Below are 21,732 nucleotides of genomic sequence, written 5' to 3' on the forward strand. Positions count from 1 at the left end.
AACACAGCAGGATCACAGCAAATCAATGCATATATGTCTAATACTTAATTCAAACCAAACTCATAACAATTTTCCCCAACAATAGTTGTGATTCATTCAGCATTAGAAGAATCATTTTGAGGCATGACAATGAAAGACGTTTTCAGTGTTTCAAAGAGGTGCAAGCTCTCCTCCACATGAGTGGAAATGACAAAAATCTATTGTGCATCTATCATGTCCAAGTACTCTTTCAATTGCACTGACGATTTCAAGGGAAGTAATGATGCTAAGCTTATGAAACTCAATTATTTAAAAAAGAGCTTCCTCTAAGTGGAGGGCACGCTTCCAAAGACCTTTGTTAGGAGGGGCGGGGGGGTCAGACGGGGTAAAATGCTATGCATTAGATAAACAGGAGCAGACTGGGGGAGAAGACACGAAGCATATTAAAGTTTAATTTTAATCCACTGCATGAATCAGTTTTAATAGTTTGACATTTTAACATTAACACACTTCCAGTATCACCGGAAATATTATGACTGATTAGAAAAGAATGATTCGTAGATTTTCATTACTTGACGAGAGAAGTGAAGTGTGAAGCAGGTGTGTTATATGGATGTTTGTGTGCTGAAGGAGGCAGACAAACTGGTTAAAATGAAAGATTGAAATGAGGGAGGACAGTGAAGGAGACGGGGAGAAGCAGGGTCCTGTGTTTGCTGGGCAACGGTCGCTACAGGAGTGTTCACCTCAGGACACGGTGACTTTGAAGGGTGTTAATGCCGACTGAGCAAAAGCACGCCAGTCTGCACACGTGCAAACACGCTCGCTGCAGAGGGGCCAGACTGGTTTTACTGCTGATGCTGGCATTTCCCTGCAGCCCTTTCTCTCCCCACCAGCCCATCACCTCCATCTATGCCCTCTTTTCTCTCGCCTCCTTCTAAGTCCTCACTTCTGCCTTTTTTTTATTTTCTAGATAAAATAAATAATGTTTTCTTTTATTGTTGGATTTTTATGGAGCAGGATGTGAGGAACCATTGGCAAAAGGTGGGATTACTGGTTTATTAGAGCAAAGGTTATGATTCCAGTTCACTGTAGAGAAAGTAGGACTTTTAATGTTGTTGTAATGGTAAACGAGATGACCTAAATAAGCTGAAGTTTAATGATAGAAGCAGCATTAAAAATCACAAATACCTCAAGATAAAACCAAGATAATTGGACACGACATTATATAACAAAAAAATTTCAAAGGAAATCTGGCTTGAGGCCTCATAAGAAACACTTCTGATGCGACTTTAGCCTGTTTTTTTTTTTTTTTTTTTTTTTTTGCTTCTTTACGAGCGTAAATAGGGACATCCGTCATACTTCCATGTGTCTTTTACAGTGTTTATCCACCAGAGGGGAGTACTGAGTTCAGAGTTTACTTTGTCGTTTCGACATACATACCGGTACGTACCGGTCAAGTATCCCATTTTGGCCGGGAAAGTCGCGTTTCTTTTTACCCGTCTTTCCCGCATTGTTATTTTCCCATAAATCTCCTGGATTATGACTTGGGAGAAAATAAACCGACATGAGGAGACAACCCCCGGCATATCACTTCTATCACTATCATTACATTTCTTTGTAATCTAATTTTTAACTCACATGTTTTTGGTATTTTAATAAAATAAAATAAAATAAAATAAAATAAAATAAAATAAAATAAAATAAAATAAAATAAAATAAAAACAATCCTTTTCTCAGATTGTGTTCTCTGTTTTAACACTAAGTTCACAAAGTTTCACAAAAATGCCTGTAAAACTTCACTATTTTCCAGCTTCATAGATGTTTAATTCTTTTGTAAATAAGTTCATCATAGTGCAATATGACCGCCTGCCAGACCCATGTGCACCTGTTGCCTTGCTTCCCTCCATGTTTGGTACTAACTGCAGTTGTGCCACTTGACTCCCTTGTTTTAATAACAAAACGCCAAAAGATAGTGATGATGTGTTCAAGGCACCTCAATAAAATACGGGTTCAGGGGAGATAAACGAAGTAATAACCATGGTAACAATGGATTTTACTGATGGAGACATGTAAAGCATGATACATTACGCATTTACTGGTGCAGCCACATCTCAAACTACTGCACACCTCAAAATCCAGATTAAATATCTCTGTAAACTGTACTTGATATTTTAGTCAAATTGAAGAGCAAACAGGTTCTCGTCCACAAAGCATATTGATCAGCTGCTCATGTGTTTTGACAGGCAGGAGCTCCAAGCTGCTCGAGTCATGCTGGGGAAGCCGTGCTGCTCTGCCGATGGAAGGGAGGGAGGGAGATTTACTGTATGGAGATCAATAGGGTCGTTTGCTGAAACTCATCAACAGAGCTTCCGAGAAGCACCGTACATGGATGATACATTAGATAAATAGATTAGATGGACAAACAGGCAGAGGGAAATGTATACAAACTGATGGATTAGCATGTTTTCAATAAAACTGAAAGGAAAAAAATCATGACAGATGCCTGGAACTGAGCATTATGATAATCTCTTAGCTACTTTGTCCAAAGTGTGATGTCTGACATCAAACTATTCACCTTCTCTCTAACAAACAGCTGACTGAAATTTTCCCTCTGCTGATTACAGCAGCTCATCTGGAGGGGACATGAGGTGTTTAAAATGAGTTTTCTGTTCCTTGTGGTTAGAAAAGCGAAACGACAGGCAGCAATCCTTTTATTTTTACACACCACAGCTCTTACTATCCAGTTTTACCACACCAAAGCAACCCATGAACCGGCCAGCTGACCTTATTTAAATTCCATCAACAGAGCAAACAAAATAGGATTGTTAAGCTATATAAAGCTCTTGGCTTCAAAAGTAGTTTAAGGGGCATAATTCAGTCATTAGGATTTAGGTCACTTAAAACAGTGGTTTTCAACCTTTTTTCAACCAAGGTACATGTTTTTCAACTGAAAAAAGTCACAAGGCACACCACAAATAATTTTCTAAAGCCTAAATTATTCATACAAACTTCATCTTCTCAAAGTGTCTTGAAAAGAAATCAGATAAACAGAAGAAAAAGGTATTTCATGATCTTTCACCTGGGTCAAGGCCTGTTGAATGAACACAGAGCTGCTTTTCAGACCAATTAGGTGAAACTGGATCATTTCTCATGACACACCTGAGGATCTCCCACGGCACACTTGTGTGCCACGGCACAGTGGTTGAAAAACACTGACTTAAAACCATTCGGGCTTTTTGCCCTAAGTGCAACAAAATGATTCAATCTGTATAAATAATCAAATGAATGATGATATGTATAGAAATAAATAAATATAATTGACAAATAAAGTAAGAAAATTGGAGTTTGGTAGATTTTTTTTTTTTGTTGTTACAAAGTTTCATAGCAACGGATCTTATTATGGAAAGCTTGTTTGTTTCCCCGTTAAATGGTTGCATTTGTTAGGAAAATGTATCTGTGGCAGCTGAGTTTAGCATCTGGGTTCACATATGGAAAAATCTCTTCAGCCAGTAGTTATTGGATGATTGAGGTGTACAGAAATAAAACACATTGACAAATTTACTACAAAAACATTTGACAAGCGGGGGCGTTATGTGGAAGATCCACAGCCACCTCCTCTGCATGCTGGTCACCAGCTTGGTCACACACTGCAGTGGGATGGCATCATGTTCATCCACCAGCTCCTGTCACAAGTAAACCAGTGTGGTTGTGTTGGTCACTGACAGCAACAGTGCACCCACGCTGATCACACAAGTGTTCAATGGGGTCGGGGTCAGGACTGCAGGTGGGCCATTCTGTCCTCTCTACTTCAAAAATCTGGAGGTGGTCTCTGGTAAACCGCACTTTGTGGGCGTAAGCGTGGTCTTTAAGAAAGATAGAGTTCAGACCCAGACTATGGAGATATAAGATCACCAATGGTTGCAGAATCTCATTTCCACATCGCTCAGCTTTGAAATTGCCTCCAGTGATAACAAGTTTCTCCAGTGAGGCAGATGCCCCCCCCCCCACCATAACAGGTGCTGCTAATCAGATGACCATCAGCACCTGATTGTTAGCATCTGGTGTGCCAGAAGCTCAAACTGGACGCGGGAGCAGAATACACTAGTAGGTTTTTCAGTCGTGCAACTAACACACTCAACTCTGCTGCTCACCCCTATTAATCCATTTTAGTTGTTGATGTGATCATTTAAAAGAGATATAAGTTTTATTTAAAAGAAACACGGTTAAAACAAGGTATAATCAACCAGACATTTATTTCCCTACTTTTGTGTTAAGTTTATAGAAACAATAACAAAATGTGGTAGAAAAATAAAACATTTTCATTTATGTTTTTACTTCTAAATAAGTATTTTTACTTTTTGTTTGCAACTTTTTCTACTTTTTCTCTTTTTTTATTTTTCTTTTCCAAATCTCTATTTCAATTTTTCCTTATTTATCCATTTAAAAAAATATTTTACAATAATTTTATAAATCTATTTTTCTTTCTATTTAATGCATATTTTCTACATATCCTTTCATTTTGTTCCTTATGTTTTGCCCCTATTCCTTCTCTCATGTTAATTTCATCATCATAACTTCATCATGAGGTTTGGAAAAGGCCTAGTCTGGTAAGAAACACCAAAGGGTTCCACCTCCTTGTGCTCTGAGCCAATCAGATTTGAACAAGTCTTTTCGCCATCCTCTTTATCATCTGTTCCTTGTGTATAGGGAAGCTACGTCATCTCTGTGCAAGCTGTTACATCTGTTTGTAAACACATTCATGGTGAGAAATAAATATTTTAGTTATAAAATAGTTCTGCAAACAAATCTGCAGATCCTCAAAAAAAAATTTTCTGTCCTGAATCTGCATTTTCTTCATGCCATAACAAAGAAAAATATAAACGATACTAAATTTTTTCTAATTCATCTTATAAATGTTTACGGCATCAACATTTGATTGATATTTTTCATTTGGATCAATGCTATAACACCCTGATCTGTGCAGTACTTGTTTCGTATTAGCCCACTTATGTTTCTGCGTTTACTTTCTCTTATTGTGGCTATAAGCTGTTCAGACCTGTGCCATGCAGCCGACCCATTCAGCTCCAGTCAGACTACTTTATCAGGATGTCTTAAATGTTCAACGACAAGTTCAATATCCCTAAAGGCTGGATTTGAGGTGAGGACAAGGAAAATGTATGAAGAGATGTCGGAAGAAAAAGCTTCACGCAAGACTTCACTGCAAAATGTGATATGGGGATGTTTGTGTGAGATTGTGCATGAAAGAAAGAGGAAGGTCAACATGACAAGTCCGCCTCTGTCCTGAAGGCCATGCAGACTTCCTGCCACAGCGCTAAAAGTGGCCCTCAGTGCTCTGAGAGCCATTATCACAAAGGCTCTCACACAATAAAGCTCTGTTTTAATATGCTGTGTGACTCCACTCAGTGACAGAAAAGGGATATTTGACGTGCATTTGCAAATGTACATGAATATGAGACTGACAATGGGGAAAAAATACGTCAGCCATGAAGTCAGAGGAGCGCAGGTCTGTCTCACCGCCACGCACTTCCACTACAACATAGTTTATCTTTCTATAAGTCAGTTGAACCTGATCAACATTTGTTCGCATTTAACAGAGGCGTATGTCTGCCCACAGTTTCCCTCTCTAACTTAAAATCAATAAATAGTGACCCACTAGTCATAAAACTTAAGTCCCACCTAGACATTTTCTTCACATGTGGACCATGACACGTTATCAGCTACGTCAACCTGGTGTAGGTAAGAAGTTGAGGACATTTCCCAGAAGAAATGTTCCTGAATTACATCTAAGTGTCCCTGAAAATTGTCTGAGCTTGCGTGCCAGGAAAAATCTTTCCTGCCTCCAGTTCACAGCAGGTGGGCAAGAGTGCCGAGTACACAGAGTTTGTGCTCCAGCTGTGAAATCAGTCAGTAATACAGCCAAAGCAGCTGCTGCGGCTAAGTGAATAATCACAACTTGGCTGTTCTTAACATGGACAGATGGACACAGGCTGATGCATCCAAAAAGCAAGAACCTTGATTTTACACGCCTTGTAGGGCATAAAGGTGCTCAAGAGCTGATTTGTTGAACAGAATCGTATTTGGCGTCTATGGGTCAGTGAATATCAGTGTGAATGAGTCTAAAACAAGCAAAATGAAAAGTCATTTCTGGCTAAAATAATCTGAAATGTCTTCATTTTGTTTCAAGGAAACCTTGAAACCATGAAATTATCCTAAATCAGAATTATGCACAAAGTTATTTGCTGTTATGTTTAAAACTTCCTTTTATTTCCAGTAAATATCAACCACCCATAAAATGTTATTGTCCATTAGAATACTGACTCGTAACCTGTCAAGGTTATTAACATAGGAACTAAAGTAAATGTCTATCTTATTTATTTTATCACGATCTATGTTATTTATTATTTATTATGATTTGCAACACTTTTAAAATAAGACATTTTGATCCATGTTGTTTTTAGACATAATTCGTGTACCAAAGAAAGTCACAGTTCAGCCAACAGATCCCTGCAACTACAAGAATGTTGATTTTTGGATCACTGGTCTTTCTATGTGTGTACTTTGTGATTTGGTAACTTAATAAAGCCTTTATTTCCTCTGTGAGATACTAAACTTTGTGTTTGTAACACCAATTAGGTCATTTTCAACTTCAAATTCTTTCAAATTTGTAAGCAGAGTTTTGCTTTTGGCTTTGTGTTACGAGCACCTGTGAAAGACCCACACCTGATCTCCATTCTGGATGAAAGTGCAAGCTCCACCCCCCCGATCCGGGAATGGTTGCTATGGACACACCTTCGACGGCCCCTCTTCTTATTGGTTCACAGAGTGCCATTCCGGGAGCAAACCAGGAAATAAAAGGACACTGCTGCACTTCGGCTGGAGGGGGAAGCAACTGTCTGTTTCTGGTGGTTGTCCCCCTCAACTTGGGTTTTGTGTTGGACATTTTGCGTGATGTTTACTTTTATGGGAGTCCTTTGAGACCTATGTCTATGGTGAACTTTAAGAACATTGTTCTGGTTTTCATGACAGGACATTCCTGTGTGTGAACCTTATGAATTTATTTGGGATTCAGACTTCTGTTTTGTTTGTTTTCTTGTGGTCTTACCCTGGTTGGGTTCATCCGACCTAGAGTGTGCATTGGCAGTCCTTTTCTTTGTCTGTTCAACAACCAACTAGCATGTTGCTACATGCTTAGCTACATTGTGTTAGCTACCCAGGGGTATAAAATAAAATGCCTTCCTTCTGCATCCATGGTGTCCGCCGTACTTTGTTGCGCCAATCCTCATAACGGGTCGTAACACTTTGGATATGGTTTTAAGTCGTAATCTAAAAGTTTTCTAACACTCACAAAAATCTGTAACTCACAAACTGATTCTAGATTAGTAAAATCAGTCTGATTAACTAGCGTTAACTAACCAACCATTACAGTTGGTGTTACTCATTGATTGGCCACTCTACGACATGATGTACTGGATTATCTTGGACACCCCATTAAAACTTTCCTGGATACACCACTGGGTTGTGTTACCATCCCTCCACCCTCATTTATATTCAAAAGAGGCCATGAAGTAAATTATGTCTATAGCTAAGAATATTCAGAGGTTCCTGTTAATCCTCCAGCAGATGACTCCTGGTTCTTGGCTTCTAATAAGCTCATTTTACTTCCAGTTGCTAAAGCAGGAAACAAAGAAGATTAGCGCTCCATTCTCAGCAGGCAAAGTGGAGGAATGTGGATGTGAGCCGGTAAAAAAGAAGCAAAAGCTTTAGTTCTGTACCTGTTTTGCGAAGCGGGAAGTCATCTTTTGAGTCGTATGTGCCCAGCATTGGATGGTTGTATGCCAACAGTGCTGTTTGAGGGGGTGAGCTCTGGTCCAAAGAGCTGTGTTGGGTTTTCCTGCAAAAAAACCAATTTAAACAAAGAAATATAATTGTCTTGTATCATCTTTAGTGGCATTTGAAGTCTGACTGCATATGCAAAATACTTGCCAAGCTCACTCATTAACTATTGTACCTGGCTTTCCATCCACGCACCCCCACAGAACAGAAAGTGAAAAAGACAACTCTTCACTCCATTTTCAAGGCCAACACTTTGAAAGATGCAACAGGGTTTGAGCAACAAGAAAGAGTGAAAAGAAAGTAAAGAAGAGAGGAATGGGATGAAGCTAGTTGAAAATACACAGTGACAGGGATGGAAGACGACAAGAAGGATCCGTGTATGGAAGAGCGAAGAGAATGGGAAATGATGATAAAAGTGATACAGATCCACAGGTTCTTCATCTGCCTTAGAAGAATTGTTTGGCTGCTTAAAGCCTCTTCAAATACTGAAAGTGGAGGAGAGACGGCTTTCTGTTTTCTCTCCTTTCTGCCCACTTCAAACATAAACACACAGACACAGACAGCTCAAACAGAGCCAGCTGTCAATCACAGACAACAAACAGACATTCAAAAACCTCGCTGCTTCAACGTTTTCTTGGGAGTTCAAACATCGAGAAACTCAGGTTGACGCTGGAAACTTGATGTGCACACAAAAGCACACCGGTGACAGACACCCACACAGCAGGGGTTCATAACACCACATTGTCTGCCGTGTTTGGACAGCCATGAGGAGGAAAGACTGTTTGATATTTCTTCTAATGTTTCTTTTTTTTTTCTTTTCCTTTCTGGCCTGATGAGACGATGACTCAGAGATAGATGTCTTTGGCAAATAAAACTAATATATATTGATAGCCATGAAAATTCTGGGGCGTGGATAGAGAAATTAGTTTTTTTTCTTTTCTTTTTTACTCTTTTGTCACTAAATATTGTGCCATTAAGAATCAGCTGGAAGGGAAAAACAATATCCAAGTCATCAACATCCATCCCTGGTGTTTATAAGATAAGCCATACTTACATTAATCTGTCCAAGGTATGAAACAATAACAGTCACTGATATCAGTGATATGACAAGAAAACTCGAGGACAAAAACAATAAAGATCAAACAACAAATCAGGAGATGGGATCCAGGATTAACTGCTAACTAAATGTTTTACACAACAAAATGCTAATGAGACATGGGGGCTATACAAAGAAGCCAAACTGGTTCTAGTGCTGATCAGGAGGTAAAAGCTCATTTAAAACCAGTTCTTCCTGTTTCTTACACCAATGCTCTGGTTTCAGTACTGGAAAAAAAACCAAAACAAGACATGGGCGTTATACTGGTGATTTACAGCTAGACCAATGTCATTAAGACACCAATCTGGTGTGAAAATATGTCAAACTTGTAATGTGTTATTTCTGCAAAGTTAACCCATCTCCCTGCGCTGTGGTCCTTAACAGGCATTCAGACAACAATTCAATTCAACTTTATATATATAGCGTCAAATCACGGCAATGCCATCTCAAGACGCTTTACAGACAGAAAAACAAAACAAAACAAAAAAACAATATATCATGAAAGCCAATTCACAATAGCCTATATAAGGAAACCAACAGATTGAATTGGAGAATCCAATTCAATCTCCCATCCTGAGCAAGCACACTGGTGACAGTGGGAAGGAAAAAACTCCCTTTTAACAAGAAGGAAACCTCCGGCAGAACCCGGCTCAAGGACAGGCAGCCATCTGCCTCTGCTGTGTGGGGGGAAGAGGACAGAAAGACAACAGACAACAGGACAACAACACTGGAGGGAGGCTCAACCTTGCAATGCAAGAATTGCTTAAAGTGATGTAGTGACATGGTTGTATGGTGAATCTCTTGATGTGAAAAAACTAAACCAAATCCAACTTAATACTTTTTTTAGTGCCAGCCCCAAAAGCAGCACTAAAGCTGCTGCGGATAGCAAAGGGTCATTGAAGTTCCATAAGTAAGTTGCTTGAATAGTGTACAAAAACATCTATGCCAAATTTGGGATGGAAGTCCACATGTCAAAATGGGACATTCTTCCATAGGTGAAGGAGAAAGACAGAGCCATTAACCCATAGAGGAGGGTGAGCAGCTCTGGTCCTTGGGGGCCGCAGTTACACATGTGTTGGGAGTTTCCCTGCTGCAACACACCTGACACAAATCAGTGGGTAATTAGCAGAACACAAGTGTGTTCCACAGGATGTGCTGCAACTGGGAAACTCCTGACACTTGCAGGACTGCGGCCCATGAGGACCAGAGGTGTCCATCCCTGGCATAGAGCCTCCAGATCCAGGCTAACCAACTGGTGATGGCTTACCAGCTGAACATCAATGCAGCTGAGAAAGTGTAAAACCAAAGTAGCAGGAACATCAGGGCTGAAACAGGGAGTTAAAGAGACATAACAGTGAAGGGCATGTGGCACCAAAACTGGGACAGTGGCTTCACCAGATCCCAGGAATACCATCACAGATCTCTGTCTGGAAAACTGGGGTCCTAGGAACAGCTAAAAAACACCACATGGTTTTAAAATGCACATCTGGTCAACTGTAAGACCAACCAAAAGAAACAAAGAGCTGGTGTTATTTATAACTTCAGATATAGTGTCTACCTTTCCAGGTGTGACACATAACAATGACTATCTGGTGCTTCATTATTAGGTATTATTGAAATAGAGTCTAAAATACACGAGCAGCTGGTTAATCTTCTCAATAGTAAGCCCTCACTATAGTCAACAATACAAATGAGGATAAATTTAAAATGCCATCCTGGTGATAAAATGACAACTTGGCAGTAAGGTGACCCTACATGTTACATGTCAAGTGATAAGATACTCTGAAGTGGTGGCTGGTGACACTCACCCATACCAGTAGCGCGGGTCACTGGGCAGACAGTGGTTTAAGTTTCGCTGAGCAAGGGCTTTCTTCTTGTTCAGGACAAATTCCTGCAGTCGCATCTTTACCTCTGTACTGGCCACTGCACCTGCAGAGCCAAACAGAAAGCAGAAGAGAAAGTGAAGGTGATCACATTTTTCTGTTCTCTACAAACAGAGCCTTTTCTTTTCACCCTACTTCTTCCTGTATTTGTGACTTTTAACTTCCTCTAAATTTCATCAGCAGTGATCTGTGACGCTAACATGAAGATGATAACAGTATCCATCCACATTTTGACAGATAATACGTGTCGAACAGCTGTAAACAGAGAGCTCAATCTTGCATCAGAGTTTCATTGAAATTCCTCAGAGACGGCAGGAGTGCTATGTAACTTGACTCAAAGACACACATCGGGAGTTAGCGTCCGATCCTGCTTTCTCCTCAGTTACCGCCCTCATTTCACAGCTATCCAAACAAATTGTCCAAGGCAGGGCTGGGGGGAAGAGGGAGGAAAAAGAAATGGAGTGAGGGGAGAAATCACCCAGGAGAAGAGAGGAAAAACGTAACATATCAGTAAAACTGGGAAAATGGTGGATGTGTGTTTTTATTCAGACACAACAGCAGGAGTGACAACACACGTCGCGTTGGGCTTGAGAGAGGAAGTGGTAAATCCACTGTGCGAAAGTGACAAGAGCTAATATATGCCCACTTAATCATGGTGTAGCCGGAAGTGCTGACATCCCAATATGTGTGCTTTGCCAGTGAAGCAAATTGGCTTTTATGAGACTGCTTTCTGTGCAATTTAGTGCAGTACTTAACAAAGCTGCCCCCTTTACAACCCAATGTGAGTGGTCTCACGTTGCCCACTGCACAACAGCTAAGAAAAAGGCAGTTATAACTCTATAAACTACTGTACATAAAAAAAATAAAAATAAAAAATAAAAATAAAAAAATCAGGACCAAAAACAGGCAACTGGATCAAATCTCATTAATGTTTAAATATCAGAAGAGTTTGAGTAAATACACTCTGCTGTCAGATCATCATGACTTCTGGCAGTGCTTAGACTGAGTACAACTTAGGTTTTACAGGTTTGGCCTTGTTGGCAGCCGAGATCTGGAAGTGTTATTAAAAAATATTTCCAGGACACGGTTTTATTTGGAATGGGAAACTGAGAAGGACGAGATTATTACTGTTTAAAACAGTAGGTGTTAAGATTTCTCATGCCAACTTTATTGCTCTGGATGTTTTCATACTTTTCAGACGGTGAGCACAGTTTCATCAAAATCGAAAAAATAAGTCCCAAAACAAAGATAAATAAAGCCATATTGGAACTGAAATTCAGCTGTAGCCCGGTTTAACTTTATTGGTGTAATTTTTTCCTCCCTCAATCGATAGAACAGTAGGAAACAAGAAGAAACTGTAAAACCAAGGACATGTGTGCCTCCTCAGTGTCTGGCTCCTCTAACCTTGTCTTGGCCGTCTCATTGTGATACTCCCTGTGGTGAATGTGTGAGGTCAGGCTGCTCTGACTGCTGTGCCATAAGTACAGGTGCTGTGAGAAAGAGGTTGGAGGGGCCAAGTCCCCCTGACACCTGCTAGGATAATATTACTGTGGTGCGGCGCAGGTACAACAGATGTTAGCAGCATACAGAAGTATGACTGTACACACAGAGCTCATTATTGACACCTGTGAGTCAGGAGCATACAGATCCGTTAAGAAAAACAAAACAAAACAGTGGCCTTCAGAGCATTTTTTTGCCTATCTGGAGTAACTGCCAACTCAACAACACCAAATTTGGAAAATGTGTTCATGCATTGGGTTTCAGTGGGCTCTGCTACTGTATTGGAGTTTTTATAGATCTCTCTATAATAATCACAAAGACACCTGTAACTACTCCAGAAGGAAGCTGCTTATGTCCTCACAAAGACCAAAGAAAAGGCACAAATCACTCTTGTTTCTCTGATCTTTCCACTGGTTTTCTGGCTGAAGAACTGATTTTAAAATTATGTGGCTTCTGTACAAGGCACTGAATGGTTCTGGTCTAAAATGTATATCTGCTCTGTTAACATCACACGAGGAACCAAAACTTCTAAAATCATCTGGGTCAAGTTTTCTTACCACTGCCGGAGACAAAGTTCATTTCGGTAGAAAAGTTGTGGGGAAAGGTTAGCTGTGGCTGGTACCTGCTGGTTCAGCCAGGAGAATGGTCTTCTTCCAACTGAACAGGACCAAATGGATGAGTGGTCAATGGTCAAAGGGGCTGCCGACTGCTGATGTCCAACAGCTAGGATTTTCTTACGGCTCGGATATCTTCTTATACATATATATATATATATATATATATATATATATATATATATATATATATATATACATACATATACATATACATATATATATATATATATATATATATACATATATATATATACATACATATACATATACATATATATATATATATATACATATATATATATATATATATATATATACATATATATATATATATATATATACATATATATATATATATATATATATATATATATATATATATATATATATATATATATATATATATATATATATATATATATATGTATATGTATATGCACACGTAGTTCAGCAAATTAAATCACAGTAATATCACTCCGTTATGGGGCATCACCATAGCAACGCGTTAATCAACCTATTCTGATCAGCTGGGTTTTAGCAGGTGAATGAGAGAACAGCTATGTGTTTTGGTGTTCTAGACTCGGTGACGTGCATTATAACCGTCTAATGTACAGCTCCTTGTTGTTTAATCCTTACATATATAACTTTTGGGGAGTGTTAAAGGTGATAACAGAGCGGAGAACATAGATATATATGTGGGCTACTTATTAAAAAAAGGTCATAACATGTCTCATTTGACAATATTAACAGCCAGTTAGGTTTACTTTACCACAGGTATATTGAAATGGTGCCTTTTAGTTATCACAAATACAGAGAACCTTAATCATACCACTCTGTTTGCTCTTTGCTTCTTTTTTTTTTTTTTTTTTTTTTTTATCAATTGCTACTTACTCTCTTGTCCCCTCTCCTTGTTTTTGAGTTGCTGGAGTTTTTGCTCCCGCTGCTGCTTCTCCAGCTGCTGCTCATGACGCTGCTGCTCAATCTTTCTGTGATGCTCGAGCAGCTCTTGTTGATGCTTGAGTGCCAGCAAATCCTGTTGATGCTAGTGAAGGGAAAGATAAATTAAAATACACAAAGACACACACACGTACACACAAAAACATCTTTAAATATAGTTGAATTGATTGAAAATGGCATCAAAGTTTGGGTGCTGTAATGAAAAATAAGTAACATGCAGCTATGATCAGATATGAACAACAGAGAGATTTGTGTACAAAACACCCCCCACCCACACACGGTTTACTGAGGCCAAGGTTCCCATGGAGATAACCAAGCAGGAAAATACTATCGCCAGATCAAATTACACCACCACACCAATTTAATGTACACACACATTTGTTTCCTCTTGCCCTTCACAAGGTGCTGAGTACAGTGTTGCTGTTTCTGTATCCAAGGAAGAACTCTAACTCTCCACCCACTCACACACAGACAAACCTCCACTAGCTCCTCCCATACTACCGCCTCACCTTAATGTGTTCCTGCAGTTGGGCTTCGTGTTGCCGGGACAGTTGTTCATGCTGCCTCTGGAACTCTGCAATCAGGAGCTGCCTCTGGAGCTGCTGCTTGTGTTTGAGAGCCACCAGTTCCTGCTGCAGGTGCTGATCTGGTTGGTCTTTGGGGGGGGATAGAAAACCATGTCACTTGGAGGGCCAAGAACGGGGGATGCATTTGTGGGAAATAGTTGGGATAGAACAAACAGAGATCAGTACTTACTTATTGCATGTCCACGGCCTGCCTCGGATGATGCAGGACATGCTGTGGAGGGTGCCGGAGTGGGGTGGGGTTGGGAAACCAGGCCAAAGGGAGGCTGCTGGTGGTGGTGGTCCACTACACGAAGGTCCATTGGAAGAATGGCTGTGGTGGTGGGCACCTGCGAAGGCAGCGCTGCTGTGCTCACGTCCACTAAAAGAAAAATGAATCATGATATTATTAAAAGATGATCTGCTTATAGTCACGTTCTGTGCAACTTTCGAGCAGTTGGTGCAGCTGGCACATGCTTCTTCATTTATTTATATATCGCCTGGAAAACACTAAAACACTTTAATTTACACTACCAAAAAAAGCAAAACAGTATAAAATATTTGTAGAAAATGCACAAGGTTCATGCCAAACTGATATTATATAATGAATGTAGGGTATTTAAAGGTAGGGTAGGAGATGTTCTCCCGGACTATTTTTTAAAAAAAATTAAAATATTATTATATAAACCCCCTTCACACCATGATTGCAGCCAATTATTTCAATGCTCAAACACAAAAATGAAAATTTTTACTCAGTTGCGGAACAGAGTGGACTGAAAAAAACATCATCCAATCATTTTAACCAAACTTGCCTAAATGACTGGATGGTGATATGTTCATCAAACACAACTGTTGTTTGTCCCTCCCACCTTAACCCTTCTGCATGCACAAATTCTCAGAGTTTTGGAGCACTTGTAAAGGCACAAAGCAAGAGCTAGAGTTTGGCTAGCAAAATTAGCTGGCATACTATATGAAAATACAATGAACACTGTGAAACAAGCACTGACTTGGCAAAAAAATTCAATAAACAAAAGCTAACAACAGTGGTGGGTATAGTGCAACATAAACTAGATTTATCTCAATAACTCATTTGAAAATGTCTTTAAGTGAACAGTATAGTAAAAAGTTACCAAAACATTTAGTGAGACCACCTTTTTTCTATATATTATATATGTATATATATAATATATATAATCTTTTGGGTTTTTTTGTTTTTTGTGCTGTTAATCACCAGAGAACATGTTGCACAATACGTACTTAAACAGTGAACAGCTGTACACATACATTCGAAGAAGGTTTAGAGAAAGTCTTAGTTCATGTAAAAAGGTTTGTGTGAATTTTAGGTACATGGTCATAAAAAAGCTGAATTTCCCGAGCAATTGGAAGTTAGAGTAATTAGATATAAAATATTTAAAGCACAGAGTTTGTAGAATTTTATCAACCTTGAAAGTCAATATTTGGTCAGACCGCCTCTAATCTTTACCACAGCCTAAACCCTCTTTGACAAGGTTTCTTTAATTTTCTTTAAGAAGTATTCAGAAAAAACTCTCCAGGATTCTTGAAGGACTTTTAAAAGTTTTCCTTTAGATGTTTTGTGCCTTTTGTTCTGCTCTTTGTCAAGATATTCCCACACTGCTTCAGTGATGTTGAGGTCCAGGCCCTGGGGACGATTCATCCCTCCATCAGACCTGTTGCCACTGTTCAGCCCAGTCTAGTTCTTTATCATGTGACATACTTCAGCCTTTCTCCCTGTTTCTCTTCATCAAGAATAGTATCTTGACAGCCACCCTTACACAGGGACCATTTCTAATGAGGCTTGGACCACCTGTACATTGATTTACCGAAGCTTCAGATGCATCTTTCAGGTTGCATGTCAGATCTTTGCTCAATTTTTTACTATTTCTTAAGGACATTGCTTTTATATACTGTTCATTTGCTGCAGGGTTTAGTTTTACTTTGGCCTTAAACTTCCTCTTGTCCTCCCCTTGTTCAGTACCCTCAATTTTTTAAGGACACTGTCTTTGCCTGATATATGAGAATCACCTTATTGGTGCAAAAATACCACTTTATGTCAGTCAGACAGTGATAACTGGATTTATTTTAGAAGCAACCGATGAAAAGGGAACAAACTGCAACAAAAGCCAAAAGTGCTTTCTGCTCCATTATGCAATGTTATGTCACATTGTCATGTCCTGTTTGGCAAGATACTATTTAAAAATCTGATTTAGTAAGTTGTGGGTTATGTATAGATAAAACACTGGTTTGTGTTTTAACTTTGGAGACTTTATATAGTCTGACTACCTAGAAATACAATATATTAAAAAAATCAGAACAGGTTCATTCAGACTTTGCTATAGTACTACAAATAACTCTATATTTTATATACACACACTTATTATATATATTTAGACTTCTTACAGCAGCAACACCACCAGTTACCTTCTGATCAAAATGAGACAAATGAACAATTGTCAGATTATCTTTCCAGCAGAGCCCAGAAGGCAGTGTTCAGTATAACACTTCAGATGTAGGTTGCTTGCAGTTTTGTCAAACTTTGAATTCAAGTCTGTTTCATACTTTGAGACACAGCGTAAGAGCATTAGGAAGACATCAAAACATAAAATATGAGTGAATTTTATAGTTTAACATTATAAAATCAGTCCGGAGTATGGTGGAGGAGAAGTCAACCACAAATTGTTTGATATATAGCAGAGAGTAGCGAGCAAAGGGACTCAACAACATGAGTTGTTAGGATTTGAAGTGCATGTCGTCTTGTGCTGGTAATTAAACTTTGAGCATGGGTGAGTGGCTGAACTCCCATTTTTCTAACTGAAAGTAAAATGTTGGACAGCTTTGTTTCTTTTTTTTTTAAATTTCTTTTGTTTTCTTTCCAAGGGCAAGAAAGATACACGATACATTTGACAATATCTCCAATATCCAGAATCAGCACCCACAACACAGGCACCCTTATACACACAGGATATGATATACTGTTATATGTGGAAAAAAGAGTATTATGTTATAGTTAAACTGTGAGTTGGGTAAACAATGAAGCTGCATCAACAATGAAGCCATATGCTGAACCTGTAAGAGCCAAATGCCTGATGTACAAAAAGTAAACATGTGTTTGTGTTACATGCACTAAGGGTCATCCGATCTGCAGCATTTAATCTGCTTTATAGGAATAATCTAGTGAAACATGGATTATAAGAGAGGGAGAGTGGAAAAAAGGAAAGGTCAACATGGTTAACATGCAACAACTAGGACTGTTGCAGTCGGATTATTTCTCTATAACAAGCAGCTAAATCAACAGCTTACACAGACAGCTCCATAGCCATGTACAACATTATGAACACACACAAAAAAGACTAATATAGCTTTAAACTTTTCTTTGAGTAGTCATTTATCCAAAACTGCTTTTACTAACTGAGTGAATATGTGAAGTTTTATACATGTGATTTCCAGATAAAGTTGTTACAGTAAGCTAAATCAGTCAAACACTCAACAACACAGTCACAAACAGGAGAATAAAGTTCCAAATTAACAAATAAATTCTTGACCTGCTGTACATCATTCACCCTCTTTTGATCAATATCTACTCTGTGGAGAACCACCTTGCTCTGTGCCAAGCCCTCTGCCAGTGATCAATACTCTGAAACCAGTGTGAAGCATCCCCAGCCTATCATGATGTCCTGGCATCCCCCAGTGACCAATAAGGTGGCGAATAGAGTGGCAGTGAACTTGCTGAGATAGCCAATGACATCTTTGGTACCGGGCAGGTTTTCAATGCGGGAGGAAACTTGACACCACCCAACGGGGACGGCAGGGAGAGAAGAAAGGGTGTGGCCAGGCCAGACACACTGGTGCTTCACTGATGCATGTCAGTGATCTTGTTAGGACTTGTCTGAGAGATGGACTTTAGGAGAGTCTGTGCATTTATGTTAGGCTGAAAAGTTGTAAGAGAAATGCTAAAATCTGATGCAGTGGCAATGGAGGATAAAATCCAAGAGTTAAGACTTTGAAACCGAACTAAACTGTGTATAAAAATGTCAAGTTATGACAGTTTTGTCCATTTACATGTCATGTGATTCCTGTACCACTCAAATGACCATAAAAGTGTCCTAAAGGTTTTAAAAAGCCAACAGAAAGTTGAGAGAAAGTAGTTGCCACTGTTTCTCACTTTTCCTTTCCCTTCATCCAAATCTCTCATCTCTCCTTATATTCACTCACACATCCCACAAATCAGCTTGCAGGCTGTTTACAGACATTATATATATATATATATATATATATATATATATATATATATATATATATATATATATATATATATATATATATATATATATACATACAGCAAAAATAGGCAACAGAAATTACAACAACATAAATTATACTTTTGTTTTCCAAACAATTGTGCCACTCCACCCACAGCAGCCTATTTAGAGATGTCTCATTTTCAAAACCCAGTTATTTTTACTCCATAGTGACAACTACACATTTAGCCAATTAACACCTTCTCTTTTCTTTTTTGTTTATTTTTAATGGTATAAGATTTGTGATATAAATGTCTATTCCTATTACCTATAAGGAGGATTTTGACATGCACATGTGCAACAACACCCAAACAATTCTAAACAAGAGTAAATGCACTTCAACACATGTAATCAGCAAAATCTGAAGGTATTTATTGGAACGCGAGTAACAGAAGAGCGGTTCTATTGTTATAGATTAAATTTATCTTGCTGGCTTACAAATGAACAAAGTTTTAATTATGAGTCTCATTTGAAGCTCAAACCTTTTCTAACAATAAAAATATTCTGCAAACTAAAAGTTACTAAACTATAAAGCATGTTCATGTCTGTGTTAAGGCAGGTTGTGATGAGCTTGACATGTCTGGCCCAACTAGAATATTTGATTAAATAGAATGTACACACCCCATCCTCTCTGCTGTGCTGCAGTACTTCTCTCATAGCCCCTCACTCAAGGGGAGTTTGTAATGTAAGGCTAGTAACCATGGCAACTACAAAAGTAACTTGACTTGACTTTGCTTGTTAATTGGAAAATTAACAAGCAAAGCAATGGAAACAATTCTCCATTGCTTCCATTCTCTCAGCAGGAGACTGTCATATATGTATATATAGTTTAATGACTAAAATTGTGATTTTGTTAGATGACTGAGATCATAACTAGGATTTTAATCAAGAAAAGGAACACTTCTACTATACATGAAGCGTTTGTGAGTTGATATGTAGTGTTAATGAGCTGTTTTTTGCAACAATTTCTAGCATCTGACAAAAGAAAGGAGAAAAACTTTATTGGGAATTTTACTGTTAATATACAGCAGTTAAAACTTAACTGTTTTAACAAAAATATGCAAACTATTTCTTGTCCTTGTTACCTGCTTCTTCTTATGTGTTTTTGATGGAAGTTGTAAAACATGCAAAGAGTGGATAAGCTAGTTTGAATAAATGGAATATCTGAATATTGCACATGCATTGCCTTATGTCTTGTGGGACTGCTATGCGTATATGTGCAAAGGCAACAGCAAAGATGAGGACCAAATCAAGTTTTTGCCTGGGGAACCGTAAGGTAATTTGAAATCCCAAACAATTTTATTTTATTACATTAACATGGCCAGCCACTAGCAGACCTGTGATCAATGATCACCTGCGATGCTAAAAGCAAGAAAGGAATGAAAAACATGACATAAAACTAATTACAGCAACCCAGACTAGCGTCGAAAAGGCAAAATCCACACTCAGTGGCGCATACGACTGTCAGCCAAAAGCTGCAGCAGGATACATGCCGTAATGTTAACCACAGAAACTTACAAGCACAGGAATTTGGGAACCTTCATATATATCCATTAACACTACCAAAAATGTTCTTTAGAGAGCCAATAAAGTGTCTAATTTCACTGAAACAATATCAACAAAGGTTTTCAGGATAAAGTTATCTTACAGTCACACAAGTCTTGGTTCAATTGGATGAGGAATTCCCAATAGTTCTGGACCTTCCTTTGGTTCAGTTTGCTTTCACACTGTACTCAAAAACACCAAATCACCAACAATTCTCAGGGCCTGCTGCCCTGCATGTCTTTGTTTCTACCAACTCCAGTTAACCTGATGCAGATTAACTTAACTGGTGGCCTAGTTTATGAAAACTTGATAATGAGCCATTGATTTGAGTCAGGTGTGTTAAAGTACAGTTTACCTATAAAACATGCAGGGCAGTGGGCCCCAAGGACCAAGAATAAGAAACACTGACCTAGACAACATCACACAGGTACAACAAGTAGTCGCTATCGGTGGAATTTTTCAAAACCTCCACTGACAGAAAAGAAAGTAAATATGAAGAAGAATAAAACATGCCTCATTAATTGGCTTCCTTCCACTTCAACTGGCTCATTCATCACAAGTCAATGGAACAACATCACGTTAATGCAGTCTTGGAGATTCTGTTTTTATTTTAGTATTGAAACTGAAAAGGGCTTTTATGAGGAAGTGAACCATCCAGCACGATGCGCTACAACCTAACATTTAATGTACCTGGATTCACTTTTGTTTGCACCAAGACTAACAGTCTTCAAGCGAACCAGAGTTTGTTTCTTTGGTCTGCACCAGAGTGTGGACGCATGGTCACGGAACTCACAACAAATCATACTATGCATAGAAACATACCAGGGTTTGTTAAAAGCAGAGCAAACAGCGCTCTAAGACCCCAAACACTCATAAAAAAAATTCAACTTTTCTCTGAATATCCCAATTTTTTTTTTAAACAACACAAAATATTTTTTACACTTTCACAAAATTTGCACACAAAAAAGGCATTTATGTCACTGACAGTTCACGGTCAAGCTGATATACCTCTACTTCCTGTAAGGCCATGACAGAAACGCCCAGAATAATGATCTGAAGAAGCATGTTTACAGTAAACAAAGCTTTGTCAAAAGCAGCAGACACACGCAGGGTGGTATGCAGCAAACATATGCGGGCAGACACCTGAGAGAAAATGAGCCCAGCTTACAAGAATGGCCCTGTGTGAATGTGTTATGGGGTTTTAGTATAGTGTCAATGCCTGCAGAAGCAGCTGAACAAACTGACTCGGCGTGACAGCAGCAAATATTATAATGCAAACACTTCTGCTACAGGCATGGCTGGTATATTCAAAATGAAGCCTGACATGTCTGCTAAAATACAGAATGGTATTAATGTGTGGAGACTTTATATAGACGTTCAATATTATGAGCACATGAAAATATTCTCCAGTGACTCTTGCTT

The 21,732-nt window shown here is 38.8% G+C and overlaps 1 protein-coding gene across 1 annotated transcript in view; it reads right to left on the minus strand.

Annotated features, from left to right (window-relative positions):
- hdac4 (histone deacetylase 4) overlaps positions 1–21,732 on the minus strand; it is a gene marked incomplete at both ends in the record, with an annotated part of 81,328 nt that overhangs the window by 54,630 nt on the left and 4,966 nt on the right. Inside the window, 5 exons of the mRNA XM_079254763.1 lie at positions 7,773–7,891; positions 10,738–10,858; positions 13,821–13,971; positions 14,396–14,541; positions 14,643–14,831. Coding sequence (XP_079110889.1) covers positions 7,773–7,891; positions 10,738–10,858; positions 13,821–13,971; positions 14,396–14,541; positions 14,643–14,831 — 726 coding nt within the window. The remainder of the gene's footprint in view (positions 1–7,772; positions 7,892–10,737; positions 10,859–13,820; positions 13,972–14,395; positions 14,542–14,642; positions 14,832–21,732) is intronic.

This window comes from Telmatherina bonti, assembly GCF_933228915.1.
Source record: "Telmatherina bonti genome assembly, chromosome: 15".
Classification (NCBI taxonomy): domain Eukaryota; kingdom Metazoa; phylum Chordata; class Actinopteri; order Atheriniformes; family Telmatherinidae; genus Telmatherina; species Telmatherina bonti.